General features: G+C 57.7%; 1 protein-coding gene across 2 annotated transcripts; it reads right to left on the bottom strand.

Moving 5' to 3' along the window:
• Positions 1-1,193: 1,193 nt before the first annotated feature.
• On the bottom strand, positions 1,194-20,610 carry PLIN3 (perilipin 3). 2 transcript variants are annotated; one of them, XM_072787721.1, is made up of 8 exons: positions 20,507-20,610; positions 17,963-18,058; positions 15,412-15,610; positions 15,192-15,274; positions 10,584-10,881; positions 6,192-6,391; positions 4,510-4,635; positions 1,194-2,036 (listed from the first exon to the last, which is right to left on the bottom strand). In XM_072787721.1, exons 2-8 carry the CDS (start codon positions 18,038-18,040, stop codon positions 1,692-1,694), a joined length of 1,329 nt encoding a protein of 442 aa, XP_072643822.1. In that variant the 5' UTR covers positions 18,041-18,058; positions 20,507-20,610; the 3' UTR covers positions 1,194-1,691. The 2 variants fall into 2 exon arrangements, with proteins under 2 accessions (XP_072643822.1, XP_072643823.1); XM_072787722.1 differs by having other exon boundaries at positions 1,194-2,033.
• Between the last annotated feature and the right edge of the window lie 4,906 nt (positions 20,611-25,516).

Raw genomic sequence — 25,516 nt, 5'->3', positions numbered from 1 at the left:
CTAAAGGGGGGTGGGGACACCTAACCCGCAGAGCCGAGGCGACATGAGTGAGCAGCCCTGGGCCAGAGGCAGCGCAAGAGAGGATTCGGTTTCCGTGTTTTCTTCAATGTTAGCCCAGCGGTGGGAAGTGGACAGAAATGCGGGAATCTCCAAGCCGGGGTTTGTCCAGGGGCCACCTGGACTCCCCCAGGGCCGGGATGAGCTCCCCGGGGTGCTGGAACAATGAACGCGGACTCGGGGGCTGAAAACACCACAAACCTGTCACCTTGCACTTATGGAGGGCAGAAACCTGAAATGAGTTTTTTTTTTTTTAAGATTTTTTATTTATTTATTCATGATAGTCAGAGAGAGAGAGAGAGAGAGAGAGAGAGAGAGAGAGAGAGAGGCAGAGACACAGGCAGAGGGAGAAGCAGGCTCCATGCAAAGAGCCCGATGTGGGACTCGATGCCACGACTCTGGGGTCACGCTCTGGGCCGAAGGCAGACGCTCAACCACTGAGCCACCCAGGGATCCCTGAAATGAGTTTTAATTGGGGCTAAAATCAAGGTGAAGGCAGGGCTGGATCCTTCTGGATGCTCAGGGCAGGAGTCAGGGGGGATCCTGTTTCCCTGCCTTCTCCGGCTTCTCCAGGCTCGGGGTCTCTTTCTCCATCTTTGACGCGAGCAGAAGATGCACCCACTTCAGGTCCTGACCTCTGCCTCTGTCCTCACACCCTCTCCAGCCGACCCTGCAGCCCCCAGCTCGTGAAGACCCTCGTGATGGTGGCAGGGCCCACCCGGAGCAGCGAGGACCCACCCCCACCTCCACATCCCTCACTGAACCCCATCTGCACAGCTCCTTTTGCCACATGAGGGAACGCGTTCTCACGTCCCGGAGATCAGGACGTGGACATCTTTCGGGAGGCAGCTTGCCACACCGCCTCCCCCCACCCCCCAACACCCAGGAAGGTGTGGGGAAAGTGCAGGCCTTCTGCTTCTGCGGGATCCTAGGACACGGCCCAGAGGGCAAGACCCAGGGTGGGGGACGTGAAGGGCCCTGCTCTTCTCCCATCAGAGAACACTGAGCCCCACTCTGGGTCCCCTCCTGTGAGCAGAGCAGGGACAGGGCCCCAGAGGCCACACGGAGACCCCAGTATCACTCGGCTCCTGGGAGTGCACACACGCACATATATACACCCACACCCGCACAGCCTGTACTTAGCTGCAGGTGAAGTTTATTAAGGCAATACGGAAGCTCGGCAGGTACGGGAGGCCAGGCAGGCTGAGCCCCTCTGCTCTCGGATGGGCCTGGGTGGCGCTCCCTCCACCCCCTCCCCGGGAGAAATCCAAGTCCATCAGCTAAAGGCTGATATCCAGGGCCCTTGATAAAGAAAAAGAGATGGGATATGTATCCCTGGGTTTAAGAAAAAAAGAAATTGAGGGTCTCCTAGAAAACTTTTCCTAGAACCCTCCCTGTCTTGACTGAGGAGGTGATGCTCAGGATACGCTTCCTCTGAGCGCAGAGGAGGGGATGGACAGGTCGGTTTGCAGCTCCCCGAGGGGGCAGCTAAGATGGGCAGGGTGGAGCGGGGTGGAGCGGGGTGGGGTGGGAAGGTTAGGGACACATGTTCCAAGTGAGGCGAGGGGTCTGGTGCTCAGGCCGCCCCTCAGGGAGAGGCTAGGTCCCTCCCCTCCAGCCTCCTCCTGGCTGTCTTATTTCTTCTCTTCTGGGGCTTTCTCGACGACTCCCGGGGCGAAGGGGCCCACCAGCCACGTGATGGGTGTGTTCTGGGCCACGTACTCAACCATGTGGTCGAGGGCCTCTCGGGCCTTGGCCACCTGCTCCCGGCTCTGCATCAGGACGGTGCTGGACAGGTCCTGGAAGGAATGGATGCCGGAAAAGGTGGCTTGGAGGCCCTCCACCTGGTGGCGAGCCTGCTGCAGCTGGTCCTTCACGTGGGTGGGCAGCCCCTGGATGCTGGACCCCAGCGAGGCGCAGGTGCTCTGCAGCTGCTGGGCAATGTCCCGGAACATGGTGAGCGTCTGGGTCTCCACCTGCTGAGAATGGGGGGGACCATCAGGACTGTGTGCTCCCAGGGCAGGCGGATGCGACCTTCCAGGAAACCTTTCCCCACGAGAGCCCGTCCAGCATGGTGGTGGTTTGGGACACTGGCTCTTTTGAGCTTTGAGCCATGTGGCGTATGTACCAGAGTAAAAAAGAGGCAGAGAAATTTCTCCAGAGGGGACAAGCAGGTGGTCAATAAGCACCCGCCACCAGGGACACGGGGCACAGACCCACAATGAGGTGCCACTCCACACGCGCTGGGGCGAGCAGGATCTAGGAGGGAGTGACGAGTGCTGACGACAATGGGGAATGAAGTGGGACCCTTGTATGTTGCTGGTGGTCCCTCAAAACGCTAATCTACAGGGTTTCCATATGGCCAGCACCTCCGCTTGTAGGGATCTACCCCAGAGAAATGGAAACGCACACCTGTACGAGGCTGGTTCCCAAGGTGGTGTCCACGGGAGATAAACCCAACGTCCATCAGCTGGTAAGCGGATAAACAAACATGACCCACCCACCCACGCAGGGCACGTCTCTCAGCCTTGAACGGGGGTGAGGCGCCCCCCACGTGCTGCCCCGGGGAGACCCCGAGCCCACGATGCTTGGGGAGGGGATCAGACACAGGAGGCCCCACGGGGTGTGAGTCCATGTGTGTGACACGTCCAGGACGGGCTCGTCCACAGACGGGGAGGGGGCTCGTGGGGGCCAGAGAGGAGGGGGAGTGACTGCTGATGGGGATAAGATCTGCTGGGTCGGTGGGAATGTTCTCAGAGGATCCTGTGATCTCCTCACAAACCTGTGAATACACTAAAAACCACTGAATTGCATAGTATGCAAATTATATCTCAATAAAACTTTTTTTGGGATCCCGGGGTGGCTCAGCACTTTAGCACCTGCCTTCAGCCCAGGGCGTGATCCTGGAGACCCAGGATCGAGTCCGCATTGGGCTCCCTGCAGGGAGGCTGCTTCTCCCTCTGCCTGTGTCTCTGCCTCTCTCTCTCTGTCTCTCATGAATAAGAAAATCTTTTAAAAAAATAAAACTTTTTCTTTTAGGTGTAAGATACTAAATTTTCTATCTCCACACAGCTTTAAATTTTGTTTTGTTTTTTAAAGAGGCTTGGAAGAACTTTCCAGGCAGAAGCTGTAAATGGTGGGGGAGACCACAGGGTGGATGTGCAAATAGGGACCTTACCCTTCCTCCCCGACTAGGGGGAGAGAGCAGGCTGGCGGTGGGACTTTGCCCTGACCCTGCAACAGCGAGCAGCCTGGACTCGAGCCTGGCAGGGAGGTGCCGAGCACAGTCGACATCTGCATCTTCTGGGTGCCACGCGGAGCAGTGGGGGTAAGGGAGACGGTTTTAGGTGGTTTGGGTCTGAATGCTAATAGTTTTGCGTTTAGGGATATGGGGGACGTCTCCATAACTATCACTTTCGCAGCGCTCACCGTGTGCTTTACAAAGCTACTCATTTCTATGTATGTGTGTATGACACAGGCCGGGAAGTTCACCCTTTTAAGTGTGCAAAATCCAGAGTTTTTAGTATACTTGCAAGGTTGTGCACCACCACCTCTGTCTCCAGAACATTCCATCGTCCCCCAAAGAAACCTCATTCCCATTAAGCAGTCAGCCCTGACCCCCTCCCCCCGGTCCCCACGAGCCCCCTCCCCGTCCTGGCCATGTCACACACGTGGACTCACACGCTGTGGGGCCTCCTGTGCCTGGTTCCCTGTTTGCGGGGCCGAGGGACGTGCCCGTGCGTGGATGTGAACCTGTTGTGTGGATCTGTTCATCCACCAAGGGACACCTGGACAGTCTCCATGTTCTGGCAATTGTGAGTCCTGCTGCTGGGAACACGGTGTGTGTTTGGTGTGTGGGTTTGGTTTGCTTCACCCTGAGAGCCCTGCAGGAGGCCCTACAACCCATTTGCAGACGGGGAAGCCAAGGCCCAGAGAGGTGAAGCTGAGAAGCTGTAGTGAGCGCTAGGTCAGCCCTGAGGCCAAGGGGCATTTGTGATGGGGCGTGAGAGCCACGGAAGGTGCTGATTCAAGGAGGCCTCCGTGAGTGAAGGTACAGGTGGTGCAAACTCAGAGCAGAGCAGGAGGCCAGTGCCTGGGACAGATGGGAGGGACCAGAGGATGCTGGGGAGGAATCGTCCCCAGGAGCCAGGCAGGGGAGTATGAAGGCCTCCATGACCCTGGGATGGGGGAAAAGGTGGATGAGATGTGGCTTAGAATTTGAGCAGGTTGAGAGGCAGCACGATCAAGTGTCCCACAGTCCAGAGGCAACACCCACACCCAAGAGAGGACATCAAGGCAGGCTTCCTGGAGGAGGTGCTGCTGTGTCCGGAAGGCAGTTAAGAGAAGGAGAGGCTGGGGAAAGTATTCCGGGCAGGTAGGTCCATCGGGAAGAGAGGCATGGAGAGGCATGTCAGGGACCCAAGCACCCCGCGTGTCCCCCCAAGCTGGTACCTCTGGTTTGGCCGGGGTCTGCTCTGTGCCCTGGAGCTGCTTCTGGTTCCAGTTGAGCCACATCTGGTGTAGTTTCTCCTGACCCTCCACCAGCTTCTGATCAACTCCCTGCTTGACGGTTTCCATCTGGAGCGGAGTTAAGGAGTGAAAAAGAGAGAGAGAGAGAGAGTGTGTGAGAGACACAGGAGGAGAGAGGCTGCCTCCAGCATCTGACCAAGGTCGGCAGAGCCCGGCACCCATCCCAGGAGAGGCCCCCAAAGTCCTCCATTTGTCCCAGATGAGATGGTCCGCGAAGGGGAGGAAGCCAGGAGGGACGCTGTTCTCACACAGCCTTTCCACGGCTACAGTTTTGTCACCAACATGTGCATGTGCCTTGTGCTACTCGAAAAGGAAGTGGCCACAATTCTCGGCAGCTCCTCGCGTTTTGTCTCACTCTTGCAACTGGGCCTGTCCATAGGGCTGGCTTTGGCCAACGGGATGTAAGCAGATGGAACTCAAGCTGGGTCGTATAAAGTGCTCCAGTGGAATGTTATCCAGCCATAAAAGGGAAGGGACCCTGCCACCTGCCACCATGTGGACAGACCCTGAGGACACGGGGCTCAGGGAGGGGACCCAGACCCAGAAGGACACCTCCTGCAGGACCCCACTCCCAGGAGGTCCCCAGAGGAGGTCTGTCCATAGAGACAGAGAGGAGGTGGTGGGAGCCAGGGGTGGGGAGGGGGGCGGGGGTCAGTGCTTCCTGGGGACGGGGTCTCCGTGTGGGGAGATGGAAGGTTCTGGAGATGGATCGTGAGGGTAGGTGCTTCGTGCCCTGAGCTGTGCAGTTAAAAATGGTTACTTATGATGGTGAATTTCATGATGTATTTTCCCACAATTAAAAATTTAAAAAGAGAAAGAGAAAAGAGGGAGCACTTCGCGGATGGACCAAAGCAAAGAGGAAGGTAAGAGGAATTTAGCTCTTTGGAGGAGAGACAGAAAGACCACCGCGGCGGGGAGGGCAGGATGTGCCTGCAGACCGGCAGGTGGGCCCCGCTGGGGTGATGGAAATGTTCCTCGTCTTGACTGTGACTGCAGTGGTGGTGACCTGTCCATTTGTGTCTGTAAAACTCCTCTAACCGTACGCTTAAAAGAGGGGGACTTTGTTGTACCTGAATTATGCCTCCGTGAGACTTTCAACAAAACCACCATCAAACACCTGCTCAGGCTTTGCAGGTCGGGCTCCTGCCGCCCGGAGGTCCCCCCAGGAGAGCCTCTGCCGGGCAGCCTGGCGCGGGCTGAATTATGTGCCCCCCACACCCGATCATATGCTGGAGGCCTGACCCCCTTGGACCCCAGAGTGTGCCTGTGCCTGCAGATCAGGTCTCTAAAGACACCATCAAGTCGCAATGAGGTCATTGCGGTGGCCTGCTCCTATGGTGACTGGCGTCCCTAGGAGAGGACAGTGGGCAGAGGACACGGCCGTCTGCACGTCCAGGAGAAGCCCCAGCCCTGCGGACACCCTGACCTCGGACCCCCCCGCCCCTCTGGGCCTGGCAGGCGGCTCTGGTCATTGAGGCGTGCTGGTCCCGGGGGCCCATTAAGGCAGCGCCTACCCCCCCCCCCACCCGCCAAGCCACCCAGGACCACGGGAGAGAGGAGCCGCGGGGGGCGGGGAGGGGGGCCGGGGCCCCACGGAGCCTCACCAGGCTGAGCGCCTGCGCCAGCTGGCCCAGGGACTCCTGCGCCCGCTGCCGCGTCAGCTGCAGTTTGCCCAGCGAGTGGGCGAAGGCCCGCTGGCGCAGCCGCTCCGACAGCGAGCCCAGGCGCACGAAGTAACTCTGCTCCTGCCGCTGCTGCTGCACCGAGGCCATGTCGAAGCCCTCCAGGGACGTGGCGAGGCGGGCTGCGGGGAGGAAGGTGCCGTGAGGGGCCCTGGCCTTGCACGCTGCCCGGGTTCCCGTCCCGGGGGCGGCCGCTCGCAAGCCGGGAGGCCCTGGCGCAGAGGGCGGGCTCCCCTGCCTCGCTTTCCCCATCTGCAAAATGGGCATGATGGGAACCCGATGTCCCGGGATTAAGAGGACTAGCATGAGGGTGTGCAAACCGTGGCTCACGCCCCCCTGCTTCCAGCTTTGCACCAGGCCTCCACACCCCCCAGCGCGTGGGTGAGCTACGTGGATGGCTGCCCTCAGACTACAGTGACGAGGTTTGTGGCCCCCTGGCCGGTGGAGACGAAAGTGTTCACTCTTTGCTCCTTTGCAGGAAAAAAAAATGGGGGGGGGGGGAATCCTGTACCAGTGCCCAGCACCTCCACGGCTACTCTCTTACAAAGTTCTAGGTGCTTCCTGTGCAGTCATCAAATCCCAACAACTCCGCGAGGGAGGCACCGTTAGCCCCATTTTTACAGACGAGGAAACGGGCTCACAGGTGAAGTGACTTGCCCGAGGCCACGCAGCTAGGCAGTGGCAAGTCAGGATTTGAAGCCAGGCGGTCTGTCACCATGTTCTGAACCACGATACCTGACGGGGGGACAAGTCTGAGCCACTTGAGAACCGTCTTGACAGCGCGTAAGGCAACGTCGGGAATATCTAGTCCAGAGAGAGCCCTTGACGTTAGAAGACGGCAGGATGGAAACGGCCCGTCCTGATGAGCTGCTAGCTCACCGGCTTGGTAATGCCCTCTAGCAGGGGCTTGCGAACTTTGGCCCCCAGGCCCAATGCCCTGTCTTTATAAATAAAATTTTATTGGCACAGGGTCACACCCGTTCCTCTGCCTATCTCCTGCTGTGTTGCTTCTGTGCTGACAGTGTAACTAGTGGCAACAGGCACTGACCCCCAAAAGCCAGAAATATTTACCAACTGGTTAGGAAGATGTTTGCCATTCCCTGCTCTACACAAATGTGATTCTGCCAGCGAGCCTCAGTTTCCCCTTCCATATGACCCCCCCCCCCCGCCCCATCACAGCTGCGTGAATTGTGAAAGGTGGGCCAGCTTGTACTCAAAAAGGCACACAAATGAGCCTTTAGTCCTTGACCTGCTGCTCAACCAAGGTAAGCCTCCAATCAGGGGATTTCAGTGGTCTCTGTAAACACTAAAAAATCTGGAAAAACATACTCTAACCCAAGGGTTGATAGACTTTTCCTGTATGGAGCCAGACAGCCAATGTTTCTGTACTTGCCGGCGGTTATACTGCACCTTCGGCCTGCAGTTGTCTGTGCAAAAGCAACATGCGTGCAAATGGGCATGGCTGTGTGCCAATAAAACTTACTTACAAATGCAGGTATGGGGCCAGATGTGGCGTGGGGGTAGTGTCATATAGTCAGCTGGGGAGGAAGGTGTCATGGAAGAGTCATTTCACAACAACATTTAAAATGAATAAACATCAGGGGATCCCTGGGTGGCTCAGCGGTTTCGCGCCTGCCTTTGGCCCAGGGTGCGATCCTGGAGTCCCGGGATCGAGTCCCGCGTCGGGCTCCTGGCATGGAGCCTGCTTCTCCCTCTGCCTGTCTCTATCATAAAATAAAAATAAATCTTTAAAAAAAATAAATAAATAAAATGAATAAACATCAAACTACAGGGACGCCTGGGTGGCTTAATGGTTGAGCATCTGCCTTTGGCTCAGGTCATGATCCCAGGGTCCTGGAATCCAGCCCCATGTTGGGCTCCCTACCCAGCGGGGAGTCTGTTTCTCTCTCTCCCTCTGCTGCTCCCCCTGCCTATGTTCTCTCTCTCTGCCAAATAAATTCTTTGGAAAAAATGGAAAAAAACAAACTACACACACACACACATGGGACATTTAAAGGCAGAGAAAATAAGACTGCATTTCGAGAAGAAGAGATTTTCCCAATTTTCCTACCCAAGGCAGGTCTGCGGAGATGAACCCAACTGAGTGACACTGTGAACCTGCCCTGCCCGCGGCCCAGGGCTTCTCTGTGGCCCTCCGGGGACCTGGGGCTCTGCCTCGGAAGTGCAAGCGGCTTTGTTATTAGGCCAGGACGTCACGCAGACTCCCAGCACATCCAAGCAAGCGGGCAGGTGCCCCTGGCAAAGGGGAGGACCCCGAGAGAGAGGGAAGAGGGCTGTCCCCCTGGGCCAAGCCCCCGAACACATGCCCGGTCCTGCCACGCTGCTGTGAAAGCACGTACCCTCCCCTGCAGACCACCCCTCTGTGCCACGGGCACCAGCGCCCGCGGCGATGTCCTCCTTAGTGGGCGGATCCAGAGGGAGGACAGAGAAGCAAAGCTGGTCACACGGGTCTGTTCCCTGCAGCAGCCCCCCGCCCCGGCCGAGCTCAAGACCCCTTTCCCCGCAGACCCTGCTTGTCCCACTGCCTTCAGGGGCCGAGACCCACAGCCGATTGGACCCGGCTTCAGCACCCACCATGGGCTGGAGGCTCCCCGCCCTCAAGAGGTTCACGGTTGGGTTTTGGACACTCAAAGCACAAGTGACATACTGGGCTCAAGCCACATGCCTCAGGGCCTGCGATCGCCAGCCCGCCCGAAACATCGAGTTTGTCCGGGAAGCAAAGGACCGCACCCCTCCTTTCCACGCGGGTTCCCGGGGAGGATCACGGAGACTCAGAGCCAAGGTGAAGGCGTCTCCAAGCGGCAGGAAGTAACGGGACAAGGGCGACGCCGATAAAAGTCAGCCCATGGGACTGGCCTGTGGCGTGTAAACCTCCGCATTCACACCTAAAACGTAAAAACCCACTGCTGACCGTGGAGGCTGATGAGCCAGCCCGCGAGCCAGTCAAGGGAGAAACTTAGCCGGGTGCCCTCTTCTTCCACAAGCTGCAACAGAGAATGTTCTCCGAGCTGACGGAGGAAGGAGCGATGCTTAGGACAGCCACGTTTTGCAATCCCGATCCCAGACGATGGAGGCAGCACACGATTCCCTGTGCGTGAAGTCCCAGAACGGAAGCAGGGTGTCTCACCCCGGAGGGGGTCTGCCCCCCACCCCCAGGGGACACGGCGGTGTCTGGGGGCATCTGTGCCTGCTGCACCGAGGGGCCAGGCCCAGGCGATGCTCAGCCCCCCCCCCCACCCCCCCGCATCCCCCCATCACCTGTCCTCCCCGCAGTGGCCCCCAGAGGGCGCCGTGAGCACCCGAGTCAGCTCCCGCCTTCCCCTGCCCACCTGCCCTCCAGGGCTCCCACCTCCCTGGGCTAAGTCCAAGTCCTCCCCTGGGTCCCTCTAAACCCCCCAGAACCTGCCGGGTCCCCCGTCCCCACCCTCCCCTCGTTCGCATCTCCCTCCTCGCCCACTCTACCTGGCCTTCCTCTAACCCACCAGCCAAATCCTGCCCCAGGACCTTGGTTATTGACACTTCTCTGCGCTGATCCGCGCAGCTGGCTGGCTCACTCCATTCACCGTCACGTCACCTCCTCAGAAACATCTAGCCAATCCCCCGCCCCTCGAATTCTCTCCTTTAGGCTCATCTCCTTATCCCGTGAGCTCCACGAGTGCAGGCTTCTGTGCACCAATGTACCCCCAGCACTTGGAAGACTGGCGCATGGCAGGTGCTCAAGGCACATCCGGATGGACAACTGTGCACCCGGGGGGTGGGGGATGATGACAGACAAGACTTTGGGGGGCAGGTGTCAGGATGCAGCATGGACGAGGGAGGTTGCAATCTCAGAGGCTTCACTGGGGAGGTGGCATGTGAGCACAGAGCTGGCAGCAGAAAGGAGTGAGCCTTCTGGATGTCTAGGGGAAGAATGGTCCTGGGAGAGGGAACGGCTGGTGCAAAGGCCCTGGGGTGGGAGCATGGCCGAGGATCAGCAAGGAGTCAGTGCAGCTGGAGTAGGATGAACAAGGGGAGATGGATAAGTACGAGGGGGGCCCACGGGGAAGGGCTTGGAGTTCTCCCTGAGGGAGCTGGGAGCCCCCAAGGGCTGTGGGCAGAGGACAGAACCTGACTTGGTGGTCACAGGGGCCCTCTAGTGGCTGCTTCAAGGAGACCAGACACTGGGGGCCAGGTGGGCGCTGACGGGGTGGCAGGGGCGAGATGGCTCTGAGTGACAGCTCTAGGTGGCGGAGAGGGGTGGGAGGTCTGGGCCAGGGGTGGAGGGGGGTGTCCGGGCCCAAGGGCTGCACTCACCCAGCTCAGCGTCCGTCATGGGCAGGTGGTTATCCACCCACTCCTCCGACTTGCCCAGCACCGCGTCCACTCCGCTCAGCACCATCTGGCCCACGCGGGAGCCCATGACCGACTGGACGCCGCTGGTCACCACGGACTTGGTTGCGTCCACGCCACTCTGCACGGCGCCCCGCGTCACGTCAACCGCCTCCGTCACTCGACTGGCCACTGTGTCCTTGGCGCTGGACACCGTGCTGGACACGGCTTCTCGGGCCCCCGACACCTTGGACGAGACGAGCTCCTTGGTATCGGCCAGCACCTACAACACAGCCCAGCATCGGCATCTTTGTCCTCCCCTCGTACTTGGGGACCCCCACCCCTGCACCCCAAACTCCAGGGAGGCATTCCAGCTCCTGGGTCACCCCGGAGGGTCAACGTTGAGTCTGACGGTGGAGATCTCGTGCCCTGGAGCCTGGCCTGAATCCTGGTTTGCTATGTCCTGGCTGTGTGGCCTCAGGCAACTCACTGTACCTCTCTGTGCTTCCATTTCTTTATCTACAGCATCAGGGGCCGCAGGGTGCTGAACCCGGACCCCCGGGACCTCAGAATGAGACTATTCGGAGAGAAGGTCTTTAAGGAAGATATTAGGACACAGAGGGGAGGCCATGTGAGGACAGCGTCTGCAAGTGAAGAGGCGCCCTGGGGAGGAACTGAGATAATAAGTTCTGGGCTAGGCCACCCCCGCTGTGGCACTTGGTTACAGCAGCCCCGAGCGGACGGCTACGATGGCTTAGAACAGTGGTTCTCACCTCGGGTGACCCCATCCCCAGGGGATGCTGGGCACTGTCTGGGGACACACGTGGGTGTCACACCGGGGGGGGGGGGCTCCTGACATGCAGTGGGTGGGGGGCCGGGGCCTCTCCTCCCCTAGGGAACGCCCAGCCCTAATGTCAGGGGTGCCAAGAGGGGAGACCCTGACCTAGAGGCGCCCGGAGCAAAACTAGGGCAACACGAAGGATGCACCCAGGTGTCCAGACACCGTCTCCATGAACTCACGACGGAACACGGTTCCCGCCTTAACCTCCCCACGGCAAACAGGGGGTTGCGCCCAAAACATCCCAGCAGTTGTGGGTTTATTCATGAAGCTTGTATTAAAGCATCAAAACTAACAACGAGTCAGGTACGTCAGGTTCTCAGCCCTCGGATGACGGGGCTTCCGCCCTCCAAACCCCCAAGAGGAGGGAGCGTATCCTTTCCACACGGGAGAAACCGAGTCCAGGAGGCCAGGCAGCTTGTCCAGAGCCTGGATTTTTTAACCTGGGACTTTGACTCAAGCACCTCTAACCTGGGTTAGCGGGACAGCTACGGGGTTGGTAGCCTTCTCTGCCAGAGGGCCGCGTGGTAAATAGTTTAGCTTTGCAGGCCGGTGTCCCCGGGTCTCAGCCACTTCACTCTGCCCCCTGTAGACGCGGCCACCGATGCCGTAAGGAGCGCGCGTGTCCACGCCCTGGTGACTGTATTCGGCACAGACGGTGCAGGGCCGGGCGTGGGGGCCCTTGGGACAGTTTTGTCGCGGGATCCCAGAAGAGAGGCAGCGCCAGCACATGTTGGGCATTCATGGGCCGACACCTGTTCTTCTTGAGGCTCAGCCTCTGAGCAGATCTCTATGCACAGAGCTCTCCGGAAAGTCAAAAACCAGCCCCGTCCCGACCCTTCTAACTCTGAACATCTAGACTGCTGGTGTCCGTGGGAATTAGCTCCTTTGGGGGCATGAAGAAATGCACCACCCCCCCCCGGGGCTGTCACCTAGCTCACACTGGCCCAGCTGTGACCACACCGCGGTTCATAGAACGGGGACACGCTGCCTCTTCCTGGGGCGAGCCTGGGGTGTGCGTGTGTGGGGTGACATCCCGGGGCCTGGAGTCTGGAGAGCGCTAGCACCTCTGAGCTGGGAGCAGCTTTGCTGGATGACCTTGCAGAACGTCACCCCGAGCTCATCCCTTCTATAAACAGAAGGAATGTTGGCCCCGGGTGGCACCAGCAGGTCAGCCCCGGGCCCAAGGACGGGGCTCCTCCATCCTCCTGCGAACCGGGCAGCTTCCACCTTCAACGCCCCGCCTGCTAGTGGCCTTTGCCAGTGACACAGTGCTCCCTAGCCACGTGGAGTTCCGCGGGCGCGGGGTGGGCCCTGCATCGGGGACTGCGGCCCGGCAGCAGGTGCCCAAGGGCGAGGGGGCCGCAGGGCAGAGTGGGAGGGAACTAACTGGAGCAGCCCTGGGCCTGCCCTCCTGCCCCCACCCCGGGGATCACTGAGTTCTGGTGAAGTAAGCCCGGACATGAAGAGGCGCACCTGAGCGTGGCCATCTGTCCCACAAGGCCTAAGTGGAGCCTGGGCATCTACTATGTGCCAGGCTGTACGATGGGCACTAGACAGGGCAAGAAAGCAGCCTGTGCCCTCACCCCCTTGGGAAGACAAATAGGCAGCTAAGAGCCCTTCAGATGGCGTGGAGCCTCACAAGCTAATACAACAGGGACACACACTCAGGGCAGCATGATTCACAGACCCCAGGAGGTGAAGCAACCACTGACAGATGCAAGCAGAAACACGGTCCATCCTCACACTGGGATATTGTCCAGCCTCAGGAAGGAAGGGGCCCTGACACCTGCCCCCACGCGGACAGACCCTGAGGGCACCGGGCTCAGGGAGGGGACCCAGGCCCAGAAGGACACCTCCTGCAGGACCCCACCCCCAGGAGGTCCCCAGAGGAGGCCCGTCCACAGAGACAGAGAAGCTGGTGGGAGCCAGGGGTGGGGCGGGGGGCGGGGGTCAGTGCTTCCTGGGGACAGGGCCTCCGTGTGGGGAGATGGAAGGTTCTGGAGACAGATGGTGGAGGTGCACGGCGGGGTGAGAGTGCTTCGTGCCCTGAGCTGTGTGCTCAAAATGGTTAAAGATGACAAATTTTATGTTGTAAAAAAAACAAACAACAAACTAATGTATCTGGTACACAAACGTGTACCACAGCAGTATTATAATAGCCAAGAAGTGGAAACAAGCTAAATGTCCACCAACAGATGAACAGCCACATACAGTGTGTCCCCGATGCGTGGGCACGTCCCTCAGCCGTGAGCAGGAGCGAGGCACCCACACGCACCACCCCGGGGCCGGACCCCGAGCCCATGACCCTCGGGAAGGGAACCAGACACAGGAGGCCCCACGGGATGTGAGTCCACATGGGTGACATGTCCAGGACGGGCTTGTCCACGGATGGGAAGTAGATGAGTGGTTGCCAGGAGCGTGTGGCAAGAAGGAGATTAATAGCTAAGGGATGTGGGGTTTCTTCTGGGGTGACGAAATGTTCTAAAAGGGGTGGTGGTGGTTACACAACATGAATATACTAGAACCATTGAGTCACAGGCTTAAATGAGCTCATTGTACTATGTGACTGTGTCGTGGTGTGCTAGAGCAAGGCTGGCCGCCGGCCATGTGAGGCTATTTATGTTTAAAATTGGTAACCGAGGGGCACCTGGGTGGCTCAGTGGTTGAGCATCTGCCTTTGGCTCAGGTCATGATCCCGGGTTCCCAGGATCGAGTCCCACATTGGGCTCCCTGCAGGGAGCCTGCTTTTCCCTCTGCCCGTGTTTCTGCCTCTCTCTGTGTCTCTTGTGAATAAATAAATATATTTAAAAAATAAAAATTAGGGGATCCCTGGGAGGCTCAGCGGTTTAGCGCCTGCCTTTGGCCCAGGGCACGATCCTGGAGTCCCAGGATTGAGTCCCACGTCGGGCTCCCGGCATGGGGCCTGCTTCTCCCTCCTCCTGTGTCTCTGCCTCTCTATGTCTATCATAAATGAATAAGTAAATCTTTTAAATAAACAAATAAATAAAATTAAAAATTAAAAATTAAAAAAAATAAAGTGAGTAACTGAGTTCCTCAGTGACACCAGCCACAGTCTAAGGGCTCCGTAAGCCACATACAGCTGGTGGTTTCTGTGCTGGACGGTGCAGAGAGAGAACATGGGCATCGGAGACAGAGCTGAGCGAGGAGGCCCTTCTCTCAGAGGGAGCAGAGGGGGAGGAAGGCTTCTGAAGAGGTGGGATCAGAACAGAGACCTGAAGGTCTGGTTCATGAAGATAGAAGCACACGTGCAAAGGGCCTGTGGTAGGAACGCGACAGGAGGGTTCACTGGATTTTCGTCCCCCGGTCTCCCTTACAAAAGTTCCACAAGGGCAGGCAATCTGTTCCTATCACTGTGTCTGGGACCCACAGGTACAGACATTACCGAATGGGGACTACAGGGGCTGGTCGGGGGGCTGGCATGGGATGGACGAGGTGGGTACCAAGGGCTGGCAGGCTGCAGGGTCGTGAGGACAGCCTTGGCTGTTGCCCCAGACAAGGTGAGACACACAAGGGGGTGCTGAACAGAGCTGGCTGGTGTTCAGATCACTCCCCCAGGTGCCCAGCAGGGAGCAGACTCAAGGCCGGGGTGGGGCCAGACTGAGGAGGGGTCAGGGAGGGAGCGGTCATGTGCGTCTATTCTAGCTGGGGTGGGGCAGAGGCTCCACATCCAGGGAGGACCCCCTTCTCGGCGGAGCCCCCCCCCAGTCCCCCTGAAGCCCGACGCCAGTTACCTTCTCCGTGTGCTGCTGCAGGATGGGCAGGTTCCCCTCCAGCTTGTCCAGCCCCCGGTGGGCGTATTCACTGGCCGATGCGACTGCAGGACAGGGGACAAGGTGGGAAGGGTCAGTCACGTGTGTGCATTCCCCTCAGGGCCGGGAAGGCTGGACAGGGCTGGTTTGGGGGAACAGGGAGGAGCCCCAAGGGGTAGGGGCTCCCCAGGACCTCACTTACTCTGCGGCTCCAGCTTGGAGAGGATGGGCTGGGCCCCACTGACAGCAGCCGCCGTGAGGGTCTTCACGCCCTTCTCTGCCGCGTCGCACATGGTCTTGACATGGGGGTGGCTCTCCTTGGTGGAGGTGTAGGCCGCGGACACCATGTTGCAGGTGGAGCTGATGAGGGGCATGTTGGCCACGCGTTCCACCACGCTGGGCTGCAGGGACAGGCGGCTCAGCAGGCTGGGCCCGGGACCCCAGGGTGCCCCGCAATTGCGATTTCACTCCCCATCCTCCCCTCCTCCAGCCCCCTTCCTGTGCGCGGATGATCCCGTCCTGGACATGTCACACATGTGGACTCGCACACAGTGGGGCCTCCTGTGTCTGGTTCCCTCCCTGAGCATCATGGGCTCAGGGTCCATCCCCGGGGTAGCACACTGGTGTTTCTTTTTTTTTTTTAATTGTGGTAAAATGGGACACCTGGGTGGCTCAGCAGTTGAGAGTCTGGCTTTGGCTCAGGGCGTGATCCTGGGGTCCCGGGATCAGTCCCGCATCGGGCTCCCTGCATGGAGCCTGCTTCTCCCTCTGCCTGTGTCTCTGCCTCCCTCTCACTCTCTCTGTGTCTCTATGAGTAAATAAATAAAAAATCTTTAAAAATAAAATCCTAGCCTCCAAATGGCCATTAGGTACTTGAAAGATACTCGGCATCACAGATCACCAGGGAAATGCCAAAACAACGAGATACAACCTGACACTAGTTAGGACGGTTACCACCGAAACAAAGCAAACTAACAAATGATAGTGAAGATGGGGAGAAATTGGGGAACTCTTGGGCCTTGTGGGTGGGAACATAAAACGGTACAGCCACTGTGGGAAACTGTGAATTAGAAAGAATTACAGAGAAGCACCCTAGGACCCCGCAATTCCACTTCTGCGTATATAGACAAAAGAATTGAAAACACGATCTCAAAGAGATCCTTGGACGCCCGGGTTCAAAGCAGCATTGTTCACAGCGGCCAAAAGGTGGAAGCAACCCAAGTATCCGTGGACAGATGAACGGATAAACAGGGCGCGGTCCATCCAGATAAGGGAACAGTAGCCAGACTTAAAATGGACACTCTGACACCTGCCTCAACGTGAGTGGACATTGTGCTCAGTGACATAAGCTAGACACAAAAAAAAAAAATCCTGTAGGATTTCCCTTACATTAGTGACCTAACGTAAAAGGTTCTACTTTTATAAAAATGATGTTTCTACTTATATGAAACGTCCAGAAGAGGTAAATTCATAAAGAAGGCAGATTAGAGGGTGCCAGGGGCTGGGGGGGAGAAGGGAAGGGGACTAACTAGTAATGGGGGTGGGGTTCCCATCTGGGGTGATGAAGAGCTTCCGGAATTTGATGGTCTTGGTGGTGGTTGTACATCATGAGCATACTTAACGCTGAACTGTACACGTCGCAATGGTATTTTTTGTGTTATGTGTTATTTTACCACAGTTTTAAGAAAGGAAGGGAGCAGTGACCCCTGCTACAAGGTGGGTAAACTCCAAAAACACGATACACAGTGAGAGAAGCCAGACACCAGGGGGTCTCAGGTTGTATGACTCCGTTAGTACGAAATGTCCAGAACAGGCAAATCCACGGAGACAGCAGATGAGCCGTTGCTGGGGAGGACGAGGAATGAGGAGGGGCTGCTAATGGGGTGGGGTCTCTTTGGGGGGGGGGGATGAGAATGTTCTAGGGGCACCTGAGTGGTTCAGTCAGTTAAGCATCTGCTTTCGGCTCAAGTCATGATCCCAGGGTCCTGGGATCGAGTCTCACATAGGGCTCCCTGCTCAGCGGGGAGCCTGTTTCTCTCTCCCCCTCGGCCCCTTACCCCCGTCTGGTGTGCACCCACTCATGCACATTCTCTGTCAAATGGATGGATTAAAATCTTAAAAAAAAAAAAAAATATTCTAACCCTGTAGGGTACTGATGGCTGCATAACTTGGTAGGTTCCTTTTTTTTTTTTTAATTTTTATTTATTTATTTATGATAGTCACAGAGAGAGAGAGAGAGGCAGAGACACAGGCAGAGGGAGAAGCAGGCTCCATGCACCGGGAGCCCGACGTGGGACTCGATCCCGGGTCTCCAGGATCGCGCCCTGGGCCAAAGGCAGGCGCTAAACCACTGCGCCACCCAGGGATCCCCAACTTGGTAGGTTCCTAAAAACCACTGAGTACCACCTTCTCCGAGGGTGAATTTTATGGCATGTAAATGATATGCTAATATATTCATTTATCAACTACCGGTAGAGTTAGCTAATCTGGGAAGGGGGAGATAAGACAGGGGCTGACCTCCTGGGGTGACCCTATGAGCCCCTGCAGACAGGGCAGCGGTGGGGGAACCAGGCAGGTTCAGAGCATACCCCTGATCTCCCCAAAGCCTCCGGGGTTTGCAGTTGTGCCCCAGCCCCCACCTGTCTGGGGTCCGGGTGACGGCTCTCCCTCACCCACAAAGAGATCTGTTGACCCCAGGTGCAGCCAGCGGCTCCCGGCCACGGTTCTCCCACAGGCCCCAGCCCCGCCCTCACCTGCTGGACTGGTTCTTCGCCTGTCGCCTGGGTGCTGGCGGTGGCTTCTGGGGTGGCTTCTGTCCCGTCGGTAGACATTTTTCTCCGCAGCGGGCTCTGTGGAGGACAGATGGGCTTCGTCAGGGTCCAGCCGGCCCTGGCCCTCCCTCCAGGAGGAAGACCAGGTGCCCCTCCCCGGGTCCTTAGAGCCCTGCCTCTCAGGCACTCACAAGCACCTGGGGGCCTGGAGCGGGAGCTGATTCAGCCCGGGCCGGGTGGGGCCCTGAGTCGCCCCACTCTCAGGAGCTGCTGATGCAGCGGATTCCGGGGCCCCACCCGGACGGCCAACTCCAAGGGCTCTAATTGTCAATACTTCGGGGAGACACCTAGGACGCAATCTGGCCGTGGCTCCCTGCTTTCAAGAGCCCCCTTCCCTTTGAAACCTCGAGGGGATGGTGGTCCCACACCTGCACTGCCGGGCGCGCGGAGGCGTGTGTACCTGTGTTGGCCGCAACAAGGTACCGCTAACGACCTGGGGAAATCAAGGAGCCAGCCCAGTGCAGTGGCTGCAGAGTAAAAACCTACTCATGGGACGAGGATGCTCAGGGACAAATAGTGCGAAACATGTGTGCGTCGTTTGCAGTCTTTAGACATCAGAAACTGTTAATAGGGGCCACCTTTCAGGGAGGACCCGGTAGCTGGGCAGGCCTCTGATTTTTGAGCCAGGTAGAGAACATTACCAGTTCTCCCCACCCCCCCCAAAAAAGGGTAAGCATTCAAAACAAAACACCCCACAAACTCTGTAGGAGAGACCACGCCTGGCCCTACTACAGACCAATCATGTCGGACTCCAGAGGGAAGGCAGGGCCAGGGAGGCTCTCCAGGTGAGGCTAATGCACACGTCTAAAGGTACCATGGGAGCCACCACAGGTGTGCTCCGTTTGGCTGGCCAGGTGGGAGGAGGTGGGTAATCCATCATCACCCTAGACCGTAGGAGTCCCACCTCCGGCCATGCTGTGCGGGGCTGAGCGAGGAGCCCCCTATTCCCTGGCCTCAGTCCTCTCACCTGTAAAACGGAGCTAAAGGTAGAACCTGGCTTCAAGGCTGGTTCCCCTGGGAGGAGCCTGCTGTGAACCCCTGACCTTGATTCTGAACATGTCCTTCTAGAGGAAGGGGGCCCATCCTCCTGGCTGCCCGGTTGCCCTGTCCCCGAAGCAGAGCCCAGCAAACTGAGGTTTTGAGAGCACCAGTTCTGGAGCGTCCAAACAGGTTCTAATCCCAGCTTGGCAACTCACCAGCAGTGGGAGCTTGAGGAAAGCAGGACCCCCTCTCAGAGCCTTGCCGGCCCCATCTGCAAAATGGGGATCACCGTTCCTAGCTCAGAGTCCCTACAGACTGGCAGAGTGAGTGACTGTGTACGTATGTGGCGCTGAGCTCGGCGCCTGGCACATAGCTGGTGCTCAATAAACAAAACCGTTGCACACACGGGTGAAGCCTGCCAGGAATGAGCTTCTGCTTGTTACTAAGGTCCCCAAACTGGGAAGCGGAGGGAGTAGGCACATCCATCCCCCTGGTTCTCATGATCAAGGTCCAGTTAGTTATTCCTTTCACCCTCCCTGGAGCCTGAGCTCTCCTGGCCTCCTTGGAGGCGCACTCTCCCATCGCCCCTGCCCATCGATCCCTCCTGGGGCGGCTGAACCAAGGGTGGCCTCGGCCCATGTCAGCACCCCACTAAAGTCCTTGGTGGGGGGGAGGCTCCGCAAGCTGTGTGAAGCTGGCTCCGGCTAGCTGGGGCCGGCAGTCACGTAGACGTCCAGCTGCAGCCAGGGCTTGCTAAGATACAACCTCCGAAGTTCCCAGACACCGAGGTCCCAGGCCCGGCTGTTCTAGCTCAATCCTGACCGAGGTCCCAAGGACTCAGATAAGGGGCAGGCCCTTCCCGGCCGCCTGGAGCCACCCGCTGGCCACACCCACCCGGGGGAAGAGGGCGGGGTCTGCCGCGACCTGCCGGGGGCCAGCGGCGGGACCTGACCCTCGGGCGGGGGAGGAGCTGCCCCGCGGGGCGGACCCATTAGCTGGAGACGGGGCTCCGCTAGGCAGGAAGACGGCCCCCGGCTGGGGGGTAGGGGCGCCCCGAGGACCCAGGGAGGCCCGACTTCCTGAGCAGGACGGGCGGCGGCTCGCCTGCACACTGCGTTTGCACAAGCAAGCACACTTTTTAGAGGGGACGTGTTTTAGCGGGAGGGGGCGGGGTCACCCCCTCCAGATACCGCCCCTTCTAGGGGGCTCTTTCACGCGCCCCCCCACCCACCCAACGAAAGTCTCAGCAACTGAGTTTGAAAGTTTCACTCTGTTCCAGAAATCGGGGGGGGTGGCGGGGTTCCTTGAGGGGGTCGCGGGGGAAGAGACAGGAAAGCTGAGCCCCGGCTGGATGGAGACCCCTCCCCAGGCCGCAGAGACCAGCAGAGCCCCCAGGAAGGCTCTCTCCGCTCCTTCCCCCCGCGGGACGTCCCGGGACTCGCCGGACCGCGCCCCCCCACCTCGGCCGGGGCCCCCCAGTCTCACCGCGGTCAGCGGGGCGCGCAGGGCTCGACCGCCAGCTCCGAAACCGTCCTGCGCGGGCCCGGGGTGGGGGCTTTTATACCCGGGGGGGCGGGCGCTCGGGAATGACGGGCCGGAGGACCAATCGCGTTTGGAGGCCGCCCGCCGCCAGGCCACGCCCCCGCCCGTCCGGGACGTTGGAGCCGCAAGTGGAGTCCCGGGCGGGCCGGACTTTGTCCACAGGCGCGTGCGGGCTGCGCGGTCCTCGCGTGGGGAGACCCCCAACCACGGAAGACGCCTGGGAAGACCCAGCCAAGGGCGCCCCCTCCCGGCCCAGGGATCCCATGGACTCGGCCCAGGGAGGTGCCATCCGAGGGCTGGGGTCCCCAGGTCGGGTCCCCCCGTTTCCGCAGAGGCGAGGAGAACTCAGGGATCGCTGTCTGATGCCCCCAGCACGCCAGCAGCCGCGCCCCAACCCTGGGCGCGAAGGAGACCCGAGCCAAGCCCGACCCAGCAGGATGAGCGGCCTTCACCACAGCGGGGACCGCACACGCTGAGTGCTTTCCTCCCGCCCCGACCTGCAGGGTTACCGCTTAATCCTCCCCAAAACTATTCCTTTAGCATCCCCATTTTACAGATGAGAAAACTGAGGCCCAGAGACAGGTCGGCCTGGGGCAGTTCAGGGATCAACTCCTGGATCTCTGACTCCTGGATCAACCCCTTCCTGAAGCAGCCATCACTCGGATTCCATACCCGCTCCCCACTCCTTTATCCTAAAGTCTCAAACTCAGATGGCCCCAGGGGCCAAAGGGAGGTAAATACTTCCTCTAAAGTGTTGGCAGCATGGCAGAGTGTTGCCCTGTGGAAGACCCGCTCAGAGATTCCCATATCCGCGGGGATTCTAGACTAAAAAAGGTGTCCTGCCTTTTAGAAAACCATTGGAGGGGCACCTGGGTGGCTCAGTGGTTGAACATCTGCCTTTGGCTCAGGGCGTGATCCGGGGTCCTGGGATGGAGCCCCACATTGGGCTCCCAGGAGGGAGCCTGCTTCTCCCTCTGCCTCTGTGTGTGTGTGTGTGTGTCTGTGTGTGTGTGTGTGTGTGACTCATGAATAAATAGATAAAATCTTAAAAAAAAAAAAAACCCATTGGACCAAACAAAACCCAACTGGGGCCATCTTCAGCTCAGGAGCCACCAGCGTGCCACTTCTGCTAAATTGTGCGGGGTGGGACAAGGCCTCTGAAACCTCCGCAAAGAACACGGGAAAAAAGTTGGTGTCTGGGACTAAGCGCATTTTTTGGACAGTGGCTACAGTAGCCCTGCGCAGTCGAGCTTTCGGAGAGGCTGGGGATGCTCTAGAATTCCGTACCACTCGCTATGGGCCACTAGCACCGTATGGCTTTTGTACATCGAGGAACTGAATAATCACATGTAAGTAACCACAGGCAGCTAGTCAGATTCTCAAGTGAGTGTGAGACAGAGAAAGGACAAAAGCAATCAGCTGTGACGGTTAAAAGTGTCCCGTTTGCTGCTGGCCTGCTTTCCTCCTCGTGCACTCATTTTCCTACTCACTCATTCAGCAATTTTTATTGAGCTGCTGCGCTGGGTGCTGGGAACGCAGAAGTGGGTAACGCAGATGCCAGCCTCGTGGTGCTCGGGGCCGGGGCCGGAGACAGACAACGAGCAAGAGAAGTGAGTGAAACGCATAGTGGGTCAGGTCACGGAGGAAAAGCAAAGGACTGGGATGGAGAACGTGGGGTGTGATTTTTAATCGGTGATCAAGGGAGGCTTCCCAGATTGGCATCGGAATGCAGAAGTGAGGGAGGAGAGGAGAGGCCACGGAGAGATCTGGGGAAAAGGCAGGTTCAAAGGCCCTGAGGCCGACCACGCGAGGTGAGTTGGAGAAGCAGCCAGGAAGGTGACGTGGCTGGAGTGGAGTGAGTTCTTGGATAGATGGAGCTCAGAGAGGTTAAGTGAGTCGGCCAAGGTCACACAGATCCAGAGACGCTGGGAGAAACGTCTTGGGCTTCCAGTGCTGGGACATGGCCAAAATATTCCTGGTCTAGGAAATGTAACGCAATTCTGATTTGCAAAATAAAGTCTTGGTGATTTTGCGCCACAGCTTTTGAACAAAAGGGGAACAGCCATGGTCACCGTCTTTCCTAGTGTGGCACTCAACCGCCCACCTCCCGGTCGCTGTGAGCGCAATCAAGGGCGTTCGCCACTGCGCATGTGCACAAGGTGGGGCGGGGGAGGAACGGGCGCTGCCCCACCGGCCCTTAGCCCTCCCTTTTCTTTTTTGTTTAAGATTATTTATTTATTTATTCATGAGAGACACAGGCAGAGGGAGAAACAGGCTCCACGCAGGGAGCCCGACGCCCTGGACTCGATCCCGGGTCTCCAGGATCACGCCCCGGGCTGAAGGCGGCGCTAAACCCCTGAGCCACCCGGGCTGCCCTAGCCCTCCCTTTTCTGCACGGTTGCCGCCTCCTCCTGGAAGTCCTCCTGCCTACCTCCTCAGTCTCCCCCCTAGGCGAAGGCTGCCAGACAAAATAGAGGATGCCCACTTCAATTTGAATTTCAAGTCAACCAGGAATACATTTGGGGGTAGAAGTATATCCCAGGCAACAGTTGGGATATACTTATGTTCAAAATTATTCCTGGTTGACCTGAAATTCAGACTGAGCTCGGGATCCTTTTTATTTATTTATTTATTTATTTATTTATTTATTTATTTATTTATTTTTGTTTTTGTTTTTGCTGACTCTGACAACTCTACCTCCAAACCCAGACCCCTTTTTTCCTCCAGCCATGTCCTCCCGGAAGCTGTCACCGCCCAGCCTTGGTGGGCTCCTTGAGGGCGACACCTGTCCAGGATCCCCAGGGTGGGAGGTAAGACGCATATTGTTTCCTGAGCTATTTTATTACATTATTCAGAGGCCTCGTTTTTATTTTCTCCATTTTGGGAGAGGAGGAAGCCGAGGATGACAGAAGTGATTCATTAACCTGCCCCGGGTCACACGGCCAGAAATGGGCAGCCTGAGTTTGAGGTCTCAGTGTACCCAACTCCTCCCCTTTCCCCTTTCTCTTCCTCCTCTTCCTTTCCTTCTTCCTCCTCCTCCTCGAGGCCACACTTTCCAGTGTAAAGGCTCAGAAAACTCCCCACTTCTTTCCCACGGAGCCCAGGGGAGAGACAGACCAGAGTTGTGCCACAAGGTGGCGCTGCTGGCCCCAGATTGCTGTCCTCGCCCAGGTGTCCCCTCCATCTACCCTCTGACCCTTCCCTCCTTCCAACCATCCATCCATTCAAGTATCTCCTATTACTGTGAGCCAGGCCAGGCCTGGCCGTGAAGACCCAGTGATGCATTGTGTATGCAGTCATGCAACAAGCAATTATTTACCACCTGCTGTATACAGACCTACGCTGGGCAACCCTGGAGATTCAGCCTCCACCTCCCCCTTCAAGACACTCATAATCCGATAGGGAGACGCTCATGGGACCAGCAGGGCTGCATTAAGGCTGTCACAGTCCTGGTGCACCTGCGTCACTCAGCCCCTTAAGTGTCTGCCTTCAGCTTGGCTCATGATCCCAGGGTCTTAGGATTGAGCCCTGTGTTGGGCTCCCAGCTCCGTGGGGAGTCTGCTTCTCCCTCTGCCTCTCCCCCTGCTTGTGTTCGCTCACTTGCTCTCCTTCAAATAAATAAGTAAAATCTTCAAAAAAAAAAAAAAAAAGAAGAAGAAGACTTTCACAGCCCAAGGGCACTTTTGTCATTGTGGGTTCCTCCCTCTGTGAAAAAATATTGCAAATGATCTTTTACAACTGCATTGGTAGTATATTCATTACTTTCTTCTGATTTTTTTAAAGTTTTATTTATTCATGAGAGACACAGAGAGAGTCAGAGACACAGACAGAGGGAGAGGCAGGCTCCCTGCGGGGACCCCTGGATCACGACCTGAGCTAAAGGCAGACGCTCAACCACTGAGCCACCCAGGCATCCCTGTTTTCTTCTGATTTTTTTTTTAATGTTCAGTAGCATTTCCTTTTTTTTTTAATTTTTATTTACTTATGATAGTCACACACAGAGAGAGAGAGGCAGAGACATAGGCAGAGGGAGAAGCAGGCTCCATGCACCGGAAGCCCGATGTGGGATTCGATCCCGGGTCTCCAGGATCGCGCCCTGGGCCAAAGGCAGGCGCTAAACCACTGCGCCACCCAGGGATCCCCTGTTTTCTTCTGATTTTAAGATGAATTAAAAACAAACCATTTCCACCGACCCTTAAAAGGGTCGTGGGCGCTGGGTGTCCTATGTCTGATGCAGGAGTTGACTCTGGTGACCAAGTGCATAAAATAGAGGGGATGGGGGCTGCACATGCTTGGTGGCACCTGGGCCCAGGTTGTGGGTGGTCCTGGGAAGCCCCCAGGAGGAAGTAATGTCGAAGCTGAGGCTTCAGAGAGGAACCGGTGTCAGGCAGGTGAAGGTACTGGAGAGACAATCCAGGCAGGGGGACCAGAGAGCTTGCAGGTGCAAAGTGAGGCTGCAGGGTGGAATGTGGGGGAAGAGGGAAAAGAATCATGGTGTCAGGGGAGAGACATCAGACACTTTGGCAAGAGCCAGGCTGACAGGAGCCCTGAGGACATTAGGGAGCCACAGAAGGTTCTGAAGCAGGGTCAGAAGGGCAGGTTGGAGCATTGGAAAGATGTGCTGGGCTGCCCAATGAATAAAGGAAATGGGGAAGAGGAAAACGAGCCCACCTGCTTCAGGTAAGTCCCCCCCCCCCCCCCCCCCCCGCTTCAGGTAAGTCTTAAAGAAAAAGTGGGAGGGGGGAGCCTGGGTGGCTCAGCGGTTGGGCATCTGCCTTTGGCTCAGGTTGTGATCCTAGGGTCTTGGGATCGAGGTCCACAGTGGGCTCCCCATAGGGAGCCTGCTTCTCCCTGTGTCTCTGCCTCTCTCTGTGTGTCTCTCATGGATAAATAAATACAATCTTAAAAAAAAAAAAGAAAAAGCGGAAGTCATAGGCAGATGGAAGGGGGCAT

Source organism: Canis lupus, chromosome 19 (genome assembly GCF_048164855.1).
Source record: "Canis lupus baileyi chromosome 19, mCanLup2.hap1, whole genome shotgun sequence".
NCBI lineage: Eukaryota > Metazoa > Chordata > Mammalia > Carnivora > Canidae > Canis > Canis lupus.
This window is presented reverse-complemented; position numbering and strand designations above follow the sequence as displayed.